The 23,439-nt window shown below is 34.8% G+C and overlaps 1 protein-coding gene across 2 annotated transcripts in view; it reads left to right on the forward strand.

The window, feature by feature from the left end:
* The window catches only part of TM9SF3 (transmembrane 9 superfamily member 3), a 67,996-nt gene that overhangs the window by 39,429 nt on the left and 5,128 nt on the right, over positions 1 to 23,439 (forward strand). For both annotated transcript variants that reach the window (XM_072805863.1, XM_072805864.1), the window contains exons 9-14: positions 698 to 828; positions 11,619 to 11,758; positions 14,734 to 14,802; positions 17,513 to 17,659; positions 18,398 to 18,481; positions 18,812 to 18,888. In XM_072805863.1, coding sequence (XP_072661964.1) covers positions 698 to 828; positions 11,619 to 11,758; positions 14,734 to 14,802; positions 17,513 to 17,659; positions 18,398 to 18,481; positions 18,812 to 18,888 — 648 coding nt within the window. The remainder of the gene's footprint in view (positions 1 to 697; positions 829 to 11,618; positions 11,759 to 14,733; positions 14,803 to 17,512; positions 17,660 to 18,397; positions 18,482 to 18,811; positions 18,889 to 23,439) is intronic.

Genomic DNA, 23,439 nt, shown 5'->3' on the forward strand with positions numbered 1-23,439 from the left:
GGAAGAAAATGAAATAGTGAAACTTTTAAGTCTGTAGTTCTAATTGATGAGAGAGAGCTCATGAGGCACACTCTGTTATTTTCCCTTTTGAAACAAATAGATTTAAATATATGTTTATAATCATTATTACAGCTAAAAGTAAGTAAATTTAGGGACAACTTACACCAGGGGTGTTATACCTTTTTTTTTTTTTTTTTTTTTAAAGCTTTCATGAAACTCCAGTGTGTAAAAGTGTTGAAAATGGAATTGTTCTGGTTGAAGCAGGGCTTGGGGCTCTTCCTTCACAATTGACTTCATGGGCACTTCTAGGAATGTCCCAAACTCCAAGTAATAGCTTGAAAACACCTATCTAGGCCAACTTGCAGCCTGGAAAGGTTGAGTGACTTACCAAAGTTCACGGAGGCAGAACCAAAGTTCAAAGTGGCAGAATCAGGATAGAACATTGGAATATTTTACTATAGTCCATTGCTCTTTTCCAGTATACCCACTTCAAAAGCTATGTTTTCACTAGACATACTGGACGGTCTTTATCAGGTATTGTCCTGAAACAAGTATTACAATGTCACATTTTGAGATCTTTACATTAGAATTTTAAATAAATAATTTGGTACTAAATAAATAACAATTTGGTACCTTACGAACATTAATATATATGCCCCACCCTGCTCTGATTTTCATTGTTTCCTTTTTCTTTCAGGAAGGAGATGGATAAAGCAGATGTTTATTGGGGCATTTCTTATCCCAGCTATGGTGTGTGGCACTGCCTTCTTCATCAATTTTATAGCCATTTATTACCATGCTTCAAGAGCCATTCCTTTTGGGACAATGGTAAGTTGATTGAATCTTACTTTGAAACTGGAAAAATAATAAGCTTTCTAATCTGAGGCCTGCTCTCTCTCTGAAGTACCTCTTAGTAAGAGGTTTGGTATTTGCAGTCAGTCCCTGTCCAGTCCTAGAAAGTTAAGTGAAAAAAATTTTGTCTTGGTTCGCTGAGCCAGTGAAGTGAAAGTCAGACTTACAAGAATGACAAAAGAATACTTTACTTTTTTTTTTTATCAGAGATAGAAGAAAAATAAAGAAATGAGGGTGTTTTAATTTGATAGGTGGGTGCATTGGTTGTGGTAGGTAGTAAAGCTTCTCCAGAACACATTTTCTTTTTTCAGTAGCAGTGTACTTATTTTTAGAATCTCATTAAACATATATATTGATAATATGTTACTAAAGACATTAAAATCATATCATATCTTACCTGCTATGATCACAGACATTGAAGTATTTTGGATTTTTTTAACTACATTACAACTAAACATAGCTATATACCAGTGCTTTACAGGGGTAACCCACAGTTTCCAAATTTTTCCTATTTTACCTTTTTATCAGAAATAGAATTTTAGGCCTGGAGTAGACTTTAGTCTTAATGTATACTTGTGCAAACATGCACACACGTATACACGTATATATAAGGTGCAGGATGGTTGCTGCTTTTCACAGAGGCTGTGTAACTTGGTCATGGTCATACAGATTGTGACAGAACTATAAATGGACCCAGATCTCTTTCTGAATTTTAATCTTCTTTTGGTGATACTTTTTAGTTAGGAATATTTTTAAAAATTGCTTCAAAATTGAAGTTTTTTTTTTTTTTTTTTTTTTTTTTAATAGGCCAAAGCAAGTGATAATAGGAAAAGGTAAAGTAATTAATTATACTTAGAACTGGAAAAGAATTTGCTTTCTGGTAGTTCCAGGCCATCAGAAAGTATCCATAGGGAGTCAAGGACCTTTTTTTTTTTTTTTTTTTTTTTTTTTTGAGTCAAGGACTTCTTAAAGATGATCTCCTGAATTAATTATTTTCATTGTGCTTTAAAATTGAAAATTCAGATTCTACTGTAGTTTTCCTCAAAAAGTTTTGAATTGATGTGGTGAAAATTATATTTTAAAGTTAATTTGTTTCACTAAAATTATAAATTTTACCACTTGTTGGGGTTTTAGTTGTTAATATTCAGTGTAATTTGCCTTTAGATAATTTAATAATTAATAACTATTATATTACAATTTCAGACTCTATACTGAGCCAGAGCAGGTCTATAAAATTGATCTTTGGTGTATAAAAGACTGGCTGTTGGTACACAGCAGGCACCTGTCATGTTCTTAATTTGTATTCTAATTTGGAATGAAGGAATGCTGAATGAAAGACATTTTGTTGCCCTCAAGTTTTTTTTTGTTTTGTTTTTTTAAAGATTTTATTTATGTATTCATGAGAGACAGAGAGAGAGAGAGAGGCAGAGACACAGGCAGAGGGAGAAGCAGGTTCCGTGCAAGGAGCCCAGTGTGGGACTTGATCCCGGATCCCAGGATCATGCCCTGAGCCCGAAGGCAGATGCTCAACTGCTGAGCCACCCAGGCGTCCCTCGTTGCCCATAAGTTTTAATCAGATGTGTGGTCTAACATTTTTTTTCTTTTAAAGGTCTCAAAATTTGTTTAGAACCTGAAATTTAAGAACTTGAGTGAATGTTTGACCTAGCTGTTCATTAAATATTTTAACTACTGATATTTGTATTTTTAGTTATTTGGCTTGATGTTATGAGAAAATAGTCTCATAAACTCCATGGTTCTCAACCCTGAGTACATATTAGAATCCTTGGGAATATGAATAACTTCGGTGTTCATGCCTTCATCCTAAGCCAATTAATCTATTTTGCTTTAAATCCAATCACTGGTGTTTACCTGATTCTAGTTCCCAGCATCTGGAGATGGATCTGTCAGCTGAAAGGCTCCCAGAGCATATGTTTCTTAGAAGTTGGATGCCACTACTTAACTGAACACCCTCATTTGAAAATCAGAGTCTTCAGATACTCCTATTTGCTCTTCTGTAGGTCTTAGCTGTTTCTGTCCCCCATTCCTTTGACCTCTTGGACATTGAGCCCTTCCTCTGGGCGATCTTGTTTTTAGTACTCTCTTTTCTCAGATATTTCACAATTGAGGGTTTAAAGCCAACTTTGGTAAAAGTGACTTCAGGCTTCTGTCTTGCCCTATCAACGCACCTGAGTAATAGGAATTTTGCCCACTGAGGTTCTGGAATTTTGTCAGAATACTGCTCTTGGTACCAGTACTAGCCCAAGATAAGGTTGAAAGGTTTGTCTTTGGACTCCAGCTTCTCTGCTCAAATGTACCTAATTACACGTAAAAACCATTAAATCCATGTCAGATTAAGTTTGTTGAACAATTATCAATCTTCTTAGCTTAATGAAGATAAACATAAGTAGAGGGTAGTAATAAAAATCTGAGCTGATATCTAGTATCCTAGGTTTAAGGGATGGTGCCTAAAGTCAAGAGTTACAAGAAGAGTAAAGAGAGCATTTAAATAAAATTTGGGGTCATGGACTATCCAGAGATGAACATACCTGATCCTGAAGTTGGAGTGTTCTGGCCAGAGATCTGTTCTGGCTACAGGGAAAGAAAGAGAGTACACTTGAAATCAGATTGTTTCTGGGAAGATAAAACCTTTTTCTTTTGGGAATTTGTTCAAGAGTGACTTAGAGTGTTGTACCTAGAGTGTTTGGTCCTGTGAGAGTTTCTTGGGAATGAGAAGGGTTTCTCAGGATGTTTTGAAAATAAGTTTTAGGCATGAAGTCTTCTGTGGGCTGTAAATCTCAGATCCTAGACTTGATGTTATTTATTGTAGGCTTTCAAGGGAGAACCAGTTGCAGGGTTTTAAAGCTCAAAGTTCAAGGTAGCATAGGAACTAATAACCTCTCTAGTCTAATACTAAGCTCAGCATGCACTTGATAAATCCTTGACTTATTATACTTTATTGTTTTGTCTCTTAGTGGGTAGAATAGTTGGCAGAGAAGAAATGAGTTATGAGTGAGCTATATTGTATTTGTCATCTTCAAGTCTGTTTTAATTTGGAGGGACATCTTGAATATTATCAGAAATATGCCCGAGGTTTTGGGAAATCAAATCTTACAAATAGTTAGGGAAATGCTCTCTCGTAATCCAAGTCTTGGATTGTAACTTGGAAAATGGCTTAACAATCGATGGCTCTCAAAAACGAAGTTCATGATATATGATCAGAAATTACCACAGTGAGGAAAAATTGGAGACCAAGATTAATGGGAGAGGTACCAGTTTATGATCTCTCAAAGGTTATGAGAAGAATACAGTAAACCTAAGTGTAAAGGAATAATAAAGATCTATAGTGTTAGAAAAACTCTGTTAACTAACCTGAACTTTTGACAAATGCTAAGGCAAGTAAGAATTTGTAAAGATATTTTTGTAGCAAGACCACAGGCTCATTACATGGGATCAGTGACATGACAGAGTGAAAGAAGAATGATTAAAACTCACTCTTCCTCTTTTTATTCATTAAATAAAATAACCTTTATACAAGAAGAAATAAGAGGAAAATAATCCCTAATAAGGGAGAAATGAAGCCCAAGATAGGTAAGGGGATTGGTGGTACAGGAGTACCCAGCTACCTTGGTTGTAAGTTTGCTGCTTATGTAAGTGACCTTTTAGACATACTGAGAAATCATGATGATAAGTAATGTTTGAATTATAAGAGAACAGAAACTTTATAAAACTGGACATAAGCAGATTTACTTTTCCAGAAAGGAAAGGAAGAAAGTGGATTCTACCTTACAAATGTGAATTTGATAAAGCATAAGATTTTAGAATGTTATTAAAATTAATTTTTTAAATGACAGAAATAATAAACCTTAGGAGCTATTATGGATTTATTAAAACAAAGATACTAGAACAACTTCATTTCCCCTTTTTGGTAGGTTATAGTAGACAGAATAAAGGAATATAAAATATTGATCTTGTTAGACAAGATAGAGAAATATAGGTAGAATAGTACAGTCAGGTAGATGTGTAATTAAGTAATTATAGAATTGAAGAATTGGGATGATATTACTAATAATGTGTCACATACTGTCAGTAGACTCTTGACTTGGACCAATTCAAATAATTGTTAATGATTTGTATAAAGGCATAGTGATTTGATGATTAAATTGAAAAAGGATGTGAAATCAAGGAGGAAACTAGTAATATTAAATGATGAAGACAGAATCTAAAATAATCTCACCTGACTGAAATGGGGTGCCAAATTTGACGAGATGAATAAGGACAGATACATTTGTGTAGCATTTTCAGTTTACAAAACTTTTTCATACCCCTTATCTTACCTGGTCAGAAGAACCCAAAGAGATAGGCAGAGCTAGTGATAATGCATTATTCCTGTTTTACAGAGCAGAAACTCCGCCCTCGTGCAGGTGCAGCGTAATTGACTCAAATCACATTTTGTTTGGTGTGGTGCTGCTGGCCGCAGTGATGATTTTTGTTTATTTTCTTTCCTCCTCTTCTGCCAAGAGGACTTCTAGATTTATTCTGAGAGTGGTGAATATAGAATGTTTATGCCTTTCTTGGGTCTATTTTTACAACCCTAATGAGATATAATTAATATGTATTTAAAGAGTACAATTTGATAAGTTTTGATTTATGTACATTTTTGGGAAACCATCACCACAATCAAAAAAAGAAGGTATTTGTAAAGTCCAGAAGTTTTGATGTGTACCTTTGTAATTCACCGCTTTTATCCTCCTTTTTCCGTCCCTCCCTCCTTCTCAGGTAACCACCAGTCCACTCTTTGTCATCATAGATTAGTTTGTATTACCTACAGTTTCATCTAAATAGAATCATACGATATGTTCTTTTTTGTCCTTTTCTACTCAGAAAATTATTTTAAGGTTTATTGATGTTGTATGTATTAATAGTTTGTTTCTTTGTATTGCCAATAGTATTCCATCTATTCCATGGATATACCACAGTTGTTTATCCATTTATCGAATAATGCACATTTGGGTTATTTCCAGTTTTTCGCTTACAAATAAGCTTAAGTTATGAGTATTCATATACAACTCTTTGTGTTGGATATATTTTCAATGGTCTTGGATAAATAACTACAGTGGAATGACTGAATCATATAATAATTAAATATTTCAAGAAACTGCTAAACTGTAACATCGTGTGTTGACTCTAGTAAAAAAAAGAAAAGAAGAAACCACTAAACTTTTCCACGGTAGTTTTGTAATTTTATATTCCCACTAGTATTATATAAGAGTTCTAGTTGCTCCACATCATCTCCAGCACTTGATGTGGTCAGTCTTTTTAATTTTATCTATTTTAGTGGATATATATTGGTGTCTTTTTTTTTAAATTATTTATTTATGTATTCATGTGAGACAGCGGCAGAGATACAGGCAGAGGGAGAAGCAGGCTCCCCATGGGGAGCCTGATGCGGACTAGATCCTAGGGCTCCAGGATCACACCCTGAGCCAAAGGCAGACACTCAAACACTGAGCCACCCAGGTGTCCCCTGTTGTCTCATTTTAATTTGCATTTCCCTAGTAACTAATCATGTTGATATTTTTGTGTGCTTATTTGCCATCCCTATATTTTTTTTAATGACTGTTCTAATCTTTGGCCTGTTTTTCATAGATTGTTATCTTGTTGCATGGAAGAGTTCTTTGTGTATTATAGGTGCTAGTCCTTTGCCCTATACTTATTTTGGAAGTATAGTCTCCCATTTTGTGGCTTATCTTTTCATTCACTTAGGAGTATCTTTGGAAGAGCAAAAGTAAGTCTAATTTATTGATTTTTTTTTCTTTATAGTTTGTGCTTTTCTGTCCTTTTGCCAAAGCAAAGATCAGTAAGCTTTTCTTCTGTGTTTTCTGCTAGAAATTTTTAGTTTTGGCTCTTAAATATGATCCATTTAAGGTCAATGATTCAGTTTTGCTTAATTTTGTATATCGTATGAGCCAAGGGTCAGGGGTTTTGTTTTGTTTTGCTTATGGCTATTTAGTAGTTTTAACACCATTTGTTGAAAAAGTTATGCTTTCTCTACTGAATTGCCATAGTATTTTTGTTGGTCATCAACTGGCTATATAAATGTGGATCTATTTTTGGACTTTCTGTTCTCTTTCATTGATTAATTTGTCATGTTTTTATGCTAGTGTCACACTGTTTTGATTACCATAGCTTTACAATAAGTTTTGAAATCAGTTTTTTTTTCAACATTGTCTTGGTACTTTTAGGTTCTTTGCATTTCTATATAAAATTTAGAGTGACCTTGTCAGTTTCTACAAAAATGCTACTGAGATTTTGATTGAGATTGTGTTGAATTTATAGATCAATTTGGGAAGAAATGACATCTTAACAATGTGGAGTCTTTTAATTATAGAACACAGTATAGCTCTTGACATCCTTAAATATCTTTAATTTTTCTCTGCAGTGTTTTGTAGATTTTAGTGTTTAAATTTTGTACACCTTTTATTGAACTTAACCCTAAGTATGTTCTGTTTTTCATGCTATTTGTAAGTGGTATATTTTAAAATTTCAAATTTGGATGGTTTGTTAAGAGTATATTATAAAACAGTTAATTGATTTTTGTATATTGGCTTTGCATCCTGCAACTTTATTAGTTCTATTTTCTTTTTTTTTTTGTACAGCCTTACAGGTTTTTTTTTACATAGATTATCATGTTATCTATGAGTAAAGACACTTGCATTTCTACCTTTCTCATCTGTATACCTTTTATTTTTTTTTCTTGCCACATTGCACTGGCTAGAACCTCCAGTGCAGTGTTGAACAGAAGCAGTGGGAGCAGACTTTCTTGCCTTGTTCCCCTTCTTAGAGGAAAATAATCCAGTTGTGTGCCATCAAGTAAAGTGTTACCTGCATTTTTTTTGTAGATGCCCTCCATCAAGTTGGTGAAGCCCTTCTGCTCCTAGTTTGCTGACAGTTTTTTGTTCTGTTTTTTGAATGGAGATTGGATTTTGCAGTGGCCTTTTCTGTCTCTCTTGAGATATTCCATGATTTTCATCTTTTAGTCTGGTCAATTGTATTGATTGATTTTTGAATCTTAAACCAATTTTTCATTTCTTTGATAAATCTCAATTTGTTATTATTTTATATGTCGCTGGATTCCATTTGCTAAGATTTGTTAGCTTTTGCGTCTGTATTATGAAAGATACTGGTCTGTAATTTTATTTTTTTCTGGTTTTGATATCAAGATGATGCTAGATTCATCAGATATGTTTTTAAATTCACATTCAGTGTTTCTGTTGGGGTAATGAAGTCCAAAAAGCAGAATGGGAAGTTACTTATTAGCATATTGAGAATAATCTCATAAAATAGATCGATATCCTACAGGCATTTGTTTGACTTGGCAATGCCCTGATTACTAGGTCCTATTGTCAAAATGCTTAAACTGAAGCTCAATAATTTTTATGTAGACCTAAAGGCATAAAATGTATGAGGTAGAAAAGGAGTGATAAAAATGGTCTAGTCTGAGCAGGTGTTGAAGAAATGCATAAACATAATGACTTGATAAGACAGTATATTTCCTGAGAATCACCTTACCTAAAAGCGATTACTGTGTGTCACCATAAGTAAAATTTATATTCCTTAGCATTTCAAAAGAGCCCATCTTGGGATGCACTTTCCCTTTCTATTCCACTCACATCATGGATTTCATAGAAGGCCAGTCTGGAAGCAGAGCTAGAATAAGTATTCGCCAAGTTCTTGGTTTGTGACTGAGACTGAGAAGAGTTTAGCATTTGGTATTTTGGGGTATTAAGTGCTGAGAGGCAGTCCTTGTTTCTGACTTGCTTTTATTGTAGATAGAGGAGGCCTCAACCCGGAGTAAGTCTGTCCTCCCCCTACTGCCCCTGTTTGCTGTTAGTCTGTGAACAGTGGCTCAGAGGCTGGGGAGGGCCCTATATTGGTTTGAGTTCCAGAGTTTTCACAGTGTAATAGACTTAGGTGGTTGTTGTTGTTGTTGTTGTTTTGAACTCTCAGTGGCTAGATTTCTTCCTTTCTTTCTTTCTTTCTTTCTTTCTTTCTTTCTTTCTTTCTTTCTTTCTTTCTTTCTTCTTTCTTTCTTTTTCTCTCTTTCTTTCTTTCTTTCTCTCTTTCTCTCTTTCTCTCTTTCTTTTCTTTCATTTTAAAATGAACTTGTGGAAGTCCAATATGGAAAATGGATAGAAGCATGAATCTTTTAGTATAAATAAATTTTGCAAATTCAATAATTTAACATTCTCAATTTAATGTGAAGCAATGTAGTTGTGATGAATACAGATCTAATATACAGGGGTATGAATAAGAGCTCAGTCATATCTTCTTCAGTAACCAATTTATTTGGTCAAATATCGGTATTGAGAAAAATCCCAACATCACGGATGATTTTTAGTTCATGTGACTTGTTTTTTAACAGCTTGCCTTAAAATCTCAGAGTAATTCTTCAAGTAAACTCATCCAGAACTTGAACATAAAGGTATAGAAAATTGGTTTCACAGTTCAGTCACTAGCAGTTTCTAACAAACTGCTCACATTCTTTATCATGTATAAAAAAAAACAGACAAGAAAAGGGGGAAAATTAGACAAGTACTGAACAGTTGATAATGTCTTGATGAGACTGTTATACTTTTTTTTTTTTTTTAATTTTTTTTATTTATTTATGATAGTCACAGAGAGAGAGAGAGAGAGAGGCAGAGACACAGGCAGAGGGAGAAGCAGGCTCCATGCACCGGGAGCCCGATGTGGGATTCGATCCCGGGTCTCCAGGATCGCGCCCTGGGCCAAAGGCAGGCGCCAAACCGCTGCGCCACCCAGGGATCCCTACTTTTCTTTATCAATTATTGTTAGCCTTTGAATGAGCACACCAGCAATATATGCCTTCATATCACTTCCCTGTCACACACATGTGCTAGAGTGCATTTGCTTGTACAACTTTTGGTGAACAAATGTGTGCAGGCTGAATTGGATTGGTGGGAGAGGAGAGAGAACAAAAGAGCCAGGGTAGCATTACAGACCTTCCTAATCAATGATACATTTATGAGAAGTCCAAATAGATACACAGAGTTAGCAGGAGAAACTCTTCTCAGATCTGTATGAAAATGAGTTAACCTCGTTATGGTAGGTAGCTTCAGTGTATTATTATTCAGTACAGAACTCCTTTGAATCTATATTTTTTTAAATCACACTTCAAAATATTTTTTAAAAACACTTTTCCAAAGGATATTAAAATTAAATGCTTGTGGAATTCCGGAAGCTTTTCAGCAGGACCTGAGGCTTCTGTGGAACAATTTGAAAACCATTCTCCCGGACCATGTCATTCTTCATAGGAATTTTCTTTTCAGCTTCTCTTCATTTCTTATTTGAAATTAAAGTTCTGGTAAATTAAGAGGGAAATACATAGGCCTTATTACAATGTGTTAACATTTATGGGTCTTGTATACTTAATGAAAGCACATCTCAGTAATTAAGAAAGCAGTCAACAGCAAAAATCAAGACAATTCATCCCCTGGTTGTGTATGAGACAATGTATAATTTGCAATATTTTCTGTTGATTAATATATCTTAACAGCTTATTTTTCATATTTCACTTATTTTATGAGCATAAATACTTAGTAGGTCTAAACTGAGATACCAATAATTTGAGTTCCTAAGCCTGATCTTTAAAATGGAATTCCAAGACTCTCTTAACTCTCATATATTTATACAAGTTTTATCTAAAAGAATGATGATACCCTCTGGCTTATTTAAAGCACACACAAAAGGATATAATGAAGATGTGACTTCCACTAATGTTGCTTCACAGTAGATTCTCTTCATGTAATAACTGTGGATTTTCTACTCCACAACTCTTCATTTCTCTCAGCTTCTTCACAATTTTCTTTCAACTTTGTCTCACTTTTGCTTTTTATTAGAGCCCTAAAATGTAGAACTGAAAGTGATCATAGGAGCAATTCAGTCTGCCCATTTTATAGGAGTTGAAAGTGAAGTGGTCTTAACCAGATGCCAGTTGGAAAAGAGCTTGTGTATCCTTGAGTACCCAGATTTATATGAAGACAAAAATCACAGAAATAATTATTTTCCTAACTGACTGCTTTGGTTCTAGACTGTATATGGTCTTCCCTGTAATGTTAGACTTTGAACTGATGATGGGCAGAAAAATACTCCTACCATTTTAGTATGCCCCATCTCTGCATAAATAGAGATATGCCTGTGATGTTAAGATACTAAGGCAGTGTGGAATAGAAACTAGCACAGTCTCTGAGATGGGAGAGGTCGAACTGAGGTTTTTCGTCTAGCCACTTCTTAGCTGTTGTGGGCATGAGAGGTTACTTTGCCTCTCCAAGTCTCATTTTCTTCCTCTATAAAATAGGGAAATAACATGCAAAGCTCCCTGAGCTTAATAAAATGCAGCCAAGTAAATAAGTTGTTTATAATGAGAAAAGATAAAGGATATGTTAGAAGCATGACAATTAAAAAGTGACAGGAGAGAAAAAAGGACCACAGCAGAGAGCGCATAGGAGAACAGAGAATGGGAGCAACTGCAGTGGGTGGGGAGCAGTTCTATTTGTATTTAGTTCAATTCCAATATTTTAAGGCACATTGTTTACTTCTTTTCATTAGTGTATATCTTACACAATTTTAACCTATATTGAACTTAAACATTTTATTTTGTGATCAAATTGTGTTTAAATTTCAAGTGTCCTCTTTATTTTTATTAATGTTATTTTGAGTAATCATAAACATCTTAATTTAATTTACAGGTGGCCGTTTGTTGCATCTGTTTTTTTGTTATTCTTCCTCTAAATCTTGTTGGTACAATACTTGGCCGAAATCTGTCAGGTCAGCCCAACTTTCCGTGTCGTGTCAATGCTGTGCCTCGTCCCATACCGGAGAAAAAATGGTAAAGAGAATGCTAAATTTTATGTCATTGTTCCTCACAATAGAAAAACTCTTAATGCTATTTTATATATATATATATATCTTTTAGAATTGGCCTGTATTTATTAGAATGTCTTAAGTTTGAACTTAAGAATTTATCTTTTTACTTTTTCCTTCAATCTATATTGTTAGTAGTAGTAATCAATTCTATCCTTATTTCACTTTCTGAATATTGGTGCCATTTACAGATAAATTAAACACTTTGATAAGTACATTAGTGCATAGAGGTGAGTGGGAACTAAAGCTGCAACAGTTGTATTAGTTTTATTACAGGACAAAATTGACCTGCTGCCTGTTTTTGAAGAAGTTCTCTTGGAACATATCTATGCCTTTTCATTCACATATTATCTATGACTACTTTTACACTGTGGCATCAGAGACAGAGACCATATTGCCTTCAAAACAAATATTTACTATATTTACTATCTGAACCTTACAGAAAAAGTTTGCCAACCCTTAGCTTATTAATTCCTTTCCAGATATTTTATTATTCTAATAATATTGACACACATTTATAACCACATATGTTGTGCTGGTTGAGAGATGAATTAGGACTAAGATCATTTCCAATTTCTTGACCTAATGTCCTGTGTCTTTTGGGATAATCTAGAATCTCCCAAATACATTCTGTCACGTTTTATCCAAATATGTGTTCCGGAATTCAAGATGAATCCTGACAAAGGATGATGAGTATTTCTGTTAAATAGCTGAAGAGAGAGTCTTTAGTGGCACAAGTATACATATAGTTTACAGGATTTTTTTTTTTAATCAATCCACTTTGAAAGTATTCTTGGTAGATTTTTAACTGGACAATTTGTATTTTTTAAAATTCAGACATAAAATGGGACGTCATTAATATGTTATATTTCTAATCTTTGTAATTCAAATTTGAACAAACTAAACTCATAAATATATTGCCCTTTAAAATTAGTAAATTAAATATTTTGGTGCTGATTTATGCTATTCTGCATTCTTCATTTTCCTGATTCTTACTAGTGGACAAAAATAGAACAATCTACGATATATACATTTATTATATTCTCTATCCATAAGAATAACTGCACATTAGACTCTACATATTCATAATAAGGGATACACACACACACACACACACACACACACACACATAAAAGCCTCTGTTCCTAGATATTTTACCTTCTTAATAGACAAAATTTATATTCATTTATTAAAAAAGATTTTATTTATTTTTTCATGAGACACACGAGAGAAAGAGAGGCAGAAACACAGGCAGAGGGAGCAGCAGGTTCCATACAGGGAGCCTGATGTGGGACTCGATCCGGGGTCTCCAGGATCACTCCCTGGGCTGAAGGCGGCGCTAAACTGCTGAGCCACCCGGGCTTCCCTATAATTTATATTTAGGTACTTACATATATAGTCTTTTGTAGACTCGGAGGTCATTTATAGAAATGGAGGCTGAATAAAAACAGCACTTCTAGTTTAAAGGAAGGTGATCTGTTCTAGTTTTAGAATTGTCCATGTTCCTTTTAAAAGTACATTTTCTCTTTGAAATCAAGATTAGATTCTAGGTTACTAGGACTGGTAAAGGAGAAGAAGGAACAACATATGACCTTGCAAACCATGGGTCACAGTTAGTTGGAGGAAGGCTTATGTGTATATTTTCCATAATCATATAATTACATGGGATCTAAAATCTGAATACTAGATCTGGCTCTCATGGATTATGTTATCTTGGGAAGATCATTTTTAACCTCTGTGGGTCTTAGATTCCTATAAAAGAAGGAAATAAGACTAGATTAAATGGCCTTTAAGGTTTTGTTTTGTTTTGTTGTTTTCCCAGCTTCCAAACTCTTTTATTTCTTCTCTCTCTCTCTTTTTTTTTTAGTTTTTTTAGAGAGTGTATATATGCATGTCCACGTGTGGTAGGGGGATGGGCAGAGGGAGAGGGAGATAGAGAATCTTAAGTAGGCTCTCTGCCTAGTGTGGGGCCTGACTTGGGACTCAATCTCCCGACCCTGAATCATGATCTGAACTGAAACCAAGAGTCATGTCAGATGCTTAACTGGCTGAGCCACCCAAGTGTGCCCCTCCTCTTGGTTTTTTAATTTGTTTATCCCAGAGATAGTATGTTAGTATCTTTTATGTGCCAAGGGGCACTGGGATTAACTGGGTGAGGAGCTTCAGCCTGCCAGAGTTTATAGTCTAGTGAGGTATGATATGTATGTAATTAGACAGCTCAGGATAGTGTAGTAAGTGCTGCCACAGAATTATGTTCAAGAGGCAGTGCAAGCATGGGGGAAGGGCCCACCTTTTTCTGGGAAACTTGGGAAGGACTTCATGGGGAGAACACTTGAGCCCATGCTTACAGGAGAAAAATGACAAGAAAAGGCATTCCAGGTGGAGAATTACCAATTGCATCATATATGTTTGTTGAGTGAATGAAGTTTGAATTTTGTTTTTTATTCACTCTGGTTCCATTGTAAGTCAGAACTCATAATACCTTAATTGTATAATTCATAGGAAAACAAATTTCTGAACCAAGGAAAGCGATGGCAAGGAAAAGATGATGGCAAGGCCACAATTAGGGCTCTCAAGACTTTTCTTTTCCTGTGGCTTTCTATAAATAAATGCCTGTAAAGTTTTTAGAAGTTACTGAGAGATGTAGAACAGAAGCAAATACTTAGAATTTTTCATGAGTTCTGTTGGTGGCAGGAATTTATATTCCCCAAATTCTTATCTCGGCCTTTTATGCCAGAATTTTTACTATAACCTATGGCTAATTTGAGGTCCTTCCTCTATATTGTGCCTCTTTGAATTTTTGTTTTTCTTTTTACTGGCTTGTTCCTGTGCCTTAGATTATTTTTTAAGTACCCAGCATCTGCTTCCTGTTATCTGGATTTATATATTGTAATGTGAAAATCATACTAGAAGTTTATTGCTGATTTTAATATTTTCCAGGTTCATGGAGCCTGCAGTTATTGTCTGCCTGGGAGGAATTTTACCTTTTGGCTCAATCTTTATTGAAATGTAAGTTGTGGCAATGCATTTATGTTTTGAGGGATGTAATTGTAATGAGAATTTAGGAGTTATGGTAGGTTTTGAACCATCAGAGGGAAGGCATCTAGCAGAGTTAGTCTATTATTTCATCGCTCCCAGAAAGTGATCTAACATAATCTACCTAAAAGCAGTTTTCTGCTGTGGTCTCAAATATTCAGGTGAAATTAGATGTTTTGTATTATGTTCTAGACTCTTCTCACCTAACAGGAAATCTTAGAAATCAAAGAATGCATGTTAGAGAGTACTAGACCAGTCTTTGATCACATGCATGATAGAAGGAATGACTGGTTTTTATTATATTTTTAAAGTATTTCTGAGGTCCAGGGAACTAGGTAAAGCATTACCTACCAACCAGTCAATCTAGATCTTGGCGTCTTCAGATACATATATTTCTAGTCTCCTTCCACTGAGGTCTACAGGAGTGCTGAGAAATGTGTAGGAGTTTGGGGGGTGGAAAGTATGCCACCTTGTGCCCAAGTACTGTGCTTGATATTGATACTTGGCATCCTTAGTCACCGCTACAAAATATGTCTTTCTTTCCTCAGCTTGTATCCCAATGTTCCTTGATGGGAATGCTCTGGCATTTTAGGCAAGACATTTTTTTATATAGGACTTTCTCAAGAACAGTCACATACTTCTGGTTCTTGCCCATGAAATGCCAGTCATTGCGACTACTCAGAATTCCCTTACACATTTCCAGATGCCCCACTGCTGATTCTTTCCTACAGTGGACACCTCCTTAACAGACATGATTAGATCTGGTAATTGGTTAATTAAAAGCTGGCTCAATTATAAAAAAAGTTCATATATAACATTGTATTTTAACTTAAAACAACTAAAAGCATATCTTTCACTCTTTTTTTTTTTTTTTAAATACAGAGCCAGAGTCTTTGATTTATATCTTGTTAATGTTTCTGTCATTTTCCCTTTGGCATTCACAGTGTATCCTCTGTGTTTCCAGCATTTTTAAGGTGGAACAAGAACATCAAGACCTGTCTCAAGTATTCTAAGTGCAGAATCCTTCTAGATTTATACATCTCACCCCAAGACTTTCATAGTTCTCTCACCCACACCTAATTTTATGTTGTTTTTTAAGTGACTCACCTTATTTCATTTCTCCAAAACACTCAGTATAATGTTCATAGAAATCAGGCATCCTTTTGTTATCATGTTTATTGGTGTGTGTAATAGTCAATTAAATTATGTAATTACACCACCAAGCACAATTGACATAGATTTGGGTCACCTACCAGCTGTGAGTGTGCCATGGATACTAGTCAGTACCATAGAGGGACTGGAGTGTATGTCACGCTAGCTTGTGGCTTAATAAAGCCAATTCAGGAACCTCTTTGGTACTTCTAGGCTCATATACTGCTTTGTATCGTCACCCTGACTTAACCTCTGTTTTTCTGTCCTACCCCTCTTCCCAGTACCTTCTGGATCACATCTCTTCCTGTTTTCTCAGGTACTCTGTTCCATTGAATAGTGTCTCTGCTATATCCTTAAATTCTCTTCTGTTTTGACCACCCTTGAGTCTATTCTCCTCTTGGTAGCCACAGTGATCTTTTTAAGGTATTAATCTGATCATGTCACTTCTTTGCTAAAGATTTTTCTTCATTTTCATTGAGGTAAGGTCCCAACCCTATAACATAGTCAGTAAGGACTTTCATACTATAGGATCTGGCCTCATTTGCTTCTCCAGCCACATCTCCTAGCTCTCACTCCTTCATTTGAAGTTGTAGCCATACTCAGTTACTTTGACTTTTTCCACATATTTGTAAGTTTTGCCTTTGCTGTTCGTGGACCATTCTTCTGGCTCCCCTTATCCCCACATGCCTTATTTGATTCTTCTCACTACCACTTCTCCCCTAACCAAACTGGTAAGTTGCCCCTCTTAGGTGCATTGGTAAAGCACATGTTACAGAGCATCCTGTCCTTGAGAGTGGAGTAGAGACTTTGTCATCTTCACAGTTCTGTTCTCACTGCTTCTCTGTCATGTGGCAGGGCCTCTAAATATCTGTTGAAAGAATCAGTGACAAGTAAGTGAGCTAAACAGAACAAGAAAAAAAAAAAAGACAAAAAGATCCTTTTCTGATGATGACTTGGGGAATGGAATTACCTTGAGGGTCTTGTTCTTTGTGTAAAATGTTACTGTTATCTCTTACTGTCTTCCAAAAACAGCAGGAAGCTTCTTTAGGCTTTTTTTTTTCTAATTATTATTATTTTTCTAGTTTTATACATTATTACTCTATCAAATATACTTTTTAAAATTTACTAACGTGTTTTATAAAATATAAAATACATTGCTGAATAGTGTCATATCTAGAAAAAAAATGCAAGAATGAGGGAATTGCTTTTATTTTACAGATAAGAATTTTTAGCTATTTTCATTTTTCTTTGCCACATTTTACTCCTTTAAGCTTCTAATTTATTCAGTTTTCTTAGAGATGAATGCCCTACTAAAAAATCTGTTCTTGAAAGATTATCCAAGAAAATATTTTTGAGAGATTTTTGGAGGACTTAATAGATAAAAAAGGGTAAAAGAAACTGTTGGAAGTTACTTGAAAGAAAATAATTGAGATTTAAGTATGATGAAAGTGAGAACGAAGATATGAGATTTAGCAAAAGGGTGAGCTTCAAGAATAAAGATTAGAAACTGTCTTTATTGCATTTTGTTAAGGTATTTCATCTTCACATCTTTCTGGGCATATAAGATCTACTATGTCTATGGCTTCATGATGCTGGTGCTGGTCATCCTGTGCATTGTGACCGTCTGTGTGACCATTGTGTGCACATACTTTCTACTAAATGCAGAGGATTATAGGTGGTAAGTACTTATATCAGGGAGGAACCTTGGAACTCTATTTTCAAGTAAGATGCCATTTGAAGTGTATCAAGTAGAGTAAAAGATCTGTTTAGAAATTTTGCTCCTTAAGATAGTATAGGAACCTTTTTTTAGTTATAAAAATGATGAAGATTTTAGAGGAAAAGTAATATCAGCCACAAAAAAAGTTTTTGTTTTTGTTTTTGTTTTTACAAAAAAGTTTTTGTACTTTCAATTGTCACTGTGTTATATATTTTTACAAAGTGCTTGATGTGATAAGAACTTTATGAGGAAGCATTGCTCCATTTTGAACAAAAGGAGATGGTTCTGATGAAGTGGTTTACTTAAGGTCACTTATAATAGGGCATCTGACAAAATTCAGAGTCTCTCCTTCCAATTCTTAGGATTTCTCCTTATTGATATATTTAAATGCCATCTATGTGGATTTTTAAAAAATATTTATTTTACAAAGCGAGAAAGAGCGAGAGAGAGCACGGTGGAGGATGGGGAGGTGGGACAAAGGAAGAAGAAGAAGAGAGAATCTTAAGCACTGCTCCACACCCAACATGGAGCCTGATGACCCTGAGATCATGACCTGAGCCAAAATCAAGAGTTGGATGCTTAACCATCTGAGCTACCTAGGTGCCCCTACATCCATTTTCAAGAATGTTTTTATAATGTTCTTTGGTTTAAAATATGTTTCAGTGCCATTCACTCAAAAGAGTTACTTTATTTTTTCAGGCAATGGACAAGTTTTCTCTCTGCTGCATCAACTGCGATCTATGTTTACATGTATTCCTTTTACTACTATTTTTTCAAAACAAAGTAAGTGGAGACATTTTCTCATTTTGTATTTAGGAAACAAAAGTCATTTAAATAACAATTTAAGAATAAAAGGCTGAGCATAGGGAATATAGTCGGTGGTATGGTCATGGCACTGTATGGTGATGGATGGTAGCTACACTTGTGGTGAGCACAGCATAATGTATAAATTTGTCTGGTCAGATTTGTCCAGTTGCTTTGTGTACACCTGTGACTAACGTAACGTGTCAACTGACTATACTTCCATTAAAAAAATAAATAAATAGTAGAATTTAAGGCCCTATGTTGAAAGTAAAAATAGATATACTATATATATTTTTTGTCTTATTTCAGGATGTATGGCTTATTTCAGACATCATTTTACTTTGGTTATATGGCGGTATTTAGCACAGCCTTGGGAATAATGTGTGGTAAGTTCTGAAATTTTTGGAATATCATGAGTTCATCTTTGAGATTTGTAGAATCCGAAAAATGTAGTAATTGGAAATTACATTCTGTGGCTTGATCAGGAACAACAAAATAAACTCGAGTCTGATTATAGTTCTTTAGACTATTCCTCAAAAATTCATCATGTTCTTTTTTAACATTCCTAATAATTTTGTATTGCCCTGTTTTCTGTACCACAATTAGTTTCTTTTTCATGTTGAAATTTGGCTTTTTTCTTGTTCTTTTTCTTTTTAAAAATATTTTATTTATTTATTCATAAGAGAGACAGAGAGGCAGAGGGAGAAGCAGGCTCCATTCAGGGAGCCCAACACGGGACTCGATTCCAGGACTCCAGGATCATGCCCTGGGCTGAAGGCGGCACTAAACTGCTGAGCCACCCAGGCTGCCCTTCTTTTCTTTCCTTTTTTTTTTTTTTTTTTAAAGCTTAAGTCTCTTTGGGAAAGATAATGATGTAAACAGGTTATGATACTGGCTGAGTGATTCCCTTTTGGAGATTTCTAAGGCTATTCCTAGAGATAGCCATGTCCAAGAGGCAATGTCCAGGTTATAAGTACACACTTGGATGTCTGCAGACTGGGTTTAAGTTCTGTCCATGCCACATGTATGTTCTGTACCTTGATCCAGTTTTCCAAGCTCTCCAAACTGTGTAAAATGAGGAAAAGTACAAAAAAAAAATGAGGATAATGCTACCACTGTGTTTTGGGTCTATCACAATCTTCCATTAAATAGAAGAAGTAATAGTTACCATACGATAGAGTCTCTGGCATGTGTAAAATACCTAGAAAATAAAGAACTTTTGGAAATAAGCCTGATAAAGGGAAAGGGCATGGACTTGAGAGCCTAAGAGACCCAGGTTAAATCTCTATGCTGCTTTTTTGTGGCTCTGGGAAGTCATATTGAAGTCTCTAAATCTTGTTTTTCTCATCTGTAAAATGAGAATATCTTTCAGAGTAGTTATTTGTCATTGTATCGTATGTATAGCACAAGTATAATGAAGATGTGTTATCAAGTGTTAAGAGAGACCCAGTTTTGTGGGAGACATGGTGGGGAATGGGAAGAGCTGAGGCTTTTGGGGTCAGTCAGTCCTATGTGCAAATTCTGATGCTTCTACTTAATAGCCATGTTACTCTGGCCAAATTATTTAACCTTTCTTCCTCAACATTCACATTTGCCAAACAGAAGTAACACCCACCTCACAGGGTTGTGTTGTGGATTCAGTGATTGGATGTGGGTAAACAGGTAGATGTGGATGCTCAATGAGATGGCTGTTACTGTTTCTGTACTGGTGAGGACTAACAGTCCTGGTGCTTCCTTCTGTTCTGGGATTGTGTGTCTGTGTCTGTAATTTGTTTAGGTTTCTATACCTGTGTTTTCACTTCAGAACAACCTCATGACACTGAGTTTAAGCAGAGGTACCTTAAAGGAAATGCATACCAGTAACTAACTTTTCTTCGGGTTCAGAATGGTTTTCACTTGATAAATGAGGCTAATTTTAGTTACCCTATAAGAATGATGCAAGGCTTAAGGACTAATACTATGGAAACATTTCCAGATACTTTATAATTCAGCCCCTTCTCCTGTTATTTGCTATTGACTTTTTGTTTTTTTTTTTTGGTAATTCTATCTTTAGCTATAGGGTAGGCAATAGAATAAGGAAGATATGATAATCTTGTTAAAATTTAGCTAGCTTCTGGTATGGCACTTGTGGACCTCTGAGGTACCACAATTGCTTTTTCCCTCCATCAGAAGAGCATATCCATTCCATAGATTAATGGTTACCAGAGGAGGGGAGATTAGGAGTGTGGACAAAATGAGTGAAGGTGGTCAAAAGTTACAAACTTCCAATTATCAGATGATTTAAGTTCTAGGCATGCTCGGTAACTATAGTTAACAATATTGTATATTTGAAAGTTGCTAAGAGATTAGATCTGAAAAGTTCTCATCACAAGAAAAGAAAACCATAGCTGTATGAAAGTGATGGATGTTAATGAAATTTATTATGGTGGTCATTTCACAATATGTACCCATATCAAATCATTATGTTGTACACCTTAAACTAAAGTAAGTGCTTTATGTCAGTTCAAATCTGTTCCATTTATATATACCATGTACATGATCATGTGTGCACATACACAGATGACATTGACTGTAAAGTAATAAAACTAATTCCACAAGCTATAAGGAGAGACAGTTCTCTGTATTATGACTGCATATTTTATTTATAGCTACTGTGATAGCCTTTCCCTGCAATACTTAATTTGTTAACGAACTTTGAGGAAAAGAGGACTAGGATCTGCAGGTTAAAACTAGATTTGTATTACACAGGAACATCCTTGTGTATCCCTAGGCAATCAGAAGTTTCCTTTAGTATTATTATTAGCCTGCCTTCCTTCAGAATGTTGCTCCTTGAACTCCTCTTTATTTAATCTGAGGTCTTTCTTGATTATCACCAGCATTCAGCGATGTGTAGAATCATGGGATTATGCAGAGGGTTAAATTTTTTTTTCTTGATTCAATATGTGATCTTAGGAAGACCTAGAGACATAATATCTTGACATTTACAAAGAAAATGGAATGAATTTAGCTAGTTTTTTTAGTGCTTTTCCTGTTGAAATTTCATCTTGCTGCCTGAAAATCTTGGCACATCTACAGTTCCCTGCTGTTCTGGCAGTGTCCCAACATTTATTCTTTAATGGGTGTATGTGCCTTTGGAGCTAATCTATTTTGGCGGGGCTGAGGGAGAGGAAACAGTTCAGATGAACTGATTAAAATGTCATCATAATACAAAAATTGTACATGCTAATCAGGTTATATTGCTAAAATGCTTTTTTAAAGTCCACAATTGAAAAAAAAATTATTGTTTTTTTAATGTAGGAAAAAGAAGTGTGTTAAGGTGGAAATAATTCGATTGTTATAGCTTTCGCATTCTGATCATAGCATTTTAGTAGTAAGGAAATTAAGTTTGAAAGTATATTTGTATTATTCTCAAGACATTTACATTTCTAGAGAGCGTATTTAGTATCTTCCTTTTTATAAAGTCATATTTTTATATGCTTATTCTTGAGATACTCATAAGATTAGGAAAAATGATTCTCTAGGTCGACACTGTTTTGCTTTTAAGCATGTCTCTGCTCAGAGGGGAACAACGGTTTATAAGTCTAGAATATTAGATATTAGATTTGGTTATTAGACTGGTGTGATATTAGGCCAGTTAAATTTTTGATTCTAGTTAAAATTTCATAGATTTTTTTTTTATGTTTTAAGAATTCAGGTTTATATTTACAAATTGAGTGGTTTTTTTCCTTACTTTGTAAGGACTTCTTTTATAACTATTTCAGAATGAGAAAGAATTATCACTATTTCCAAGTATACTTGTAATATAATACCTCATATTATAATAAATATCTATTAATTGGAAAAATAATTGGAAATAGGTTTGCTTTGTTGCTTGGTGGGTTTTAAGAATACTTTCAGTATTTATGGGAAATTTTCAAATATATATGAAAAGAATTTTTATTATTTTTGTGTGTGTGTATGTATAATGAAAAATATGTGTGTATATTGAGTCTCTGAGTCAGAAATTATCAACTCTTGGCCAATCTTGTCTTACTCATAATGCCACCATATCCCCCTTTTTATTCTGATCTGAATCTCGGACTTCATGTCATTTTTAACTGTAAATATTTTCGTACATATATATGTGTGTGTACATATAATAACTATAAGTATATACTTAGTTATATAATATGTAGTTTTATAATATTATATAATTTTAGTATATACACATATATAATTCCTTCATATGCTCAAATATTTTGTTAGTATTCACATTTATCCCACCCATCTCCATGCCTTTTTTTAAATACAGTTTGTTTGCATCAGGATCTAGCTAAGGTCCATGCATTGCTTGGTTAAAATGTTTGTTTTAAGTAGGCTCCATACCCACTGTGGAGTCCATCATGGGGCTTGAACTCAGAATCCTGAGATCAAGACCTGAGTTGAGATTAAGAGCCGGATGCTTAACCCACTGAGCCACCCAGCCCTCTGGTTAAAATGTTTCTTAGGGTTTTTTTAATCTACTGATGTTCTCTCTTTTCCCTTGCAATGTATTTAAGAAACTTGAGTTTTTGTTTAATTTCTATAGAGTTCTCTACGCTCTGAATTTTGCTGAGGTATCATTTAGTGTTTCTCCATGTATTTCTCCCCGTAGTTCCTGTAAAGGGGTAGTTAGAGCTATAGACCTGATCATATTCAGGAATACTTGTTCAACAGTACTTAAATAAGGGTTTGTAAACTTATCGGGAGGCACTGGTTCTAACTGTGAAGTTAGCAGCCATTGATAATTACTGCCTAGATCATATAACACATTGTTGGTTATTCTAATTTTGTTGTTCCTTTTATATTTATTTGCTGGGGCTCTTCTATAAGAAGAAAATTCTTTTCATCGTCTATGTAGTTACCTTGAGGTACAGTTTATATATAGGAAACGCAAAATAGACTTCTTTCTTTCCATA

This window comes from Canis lupus, chromosome 29 (genome assembly GCF_048164855.1).
Source record: "Canis lupus baileyi chromosome 29, mCanLup2.hap1, whole genome shotgun sequence".
NCBI classification, from domain to species: Eukaryota; Metazoa; Chordata; class Mammalia; order Carnivora; family Canidae; genus Canis; species Canis lupus.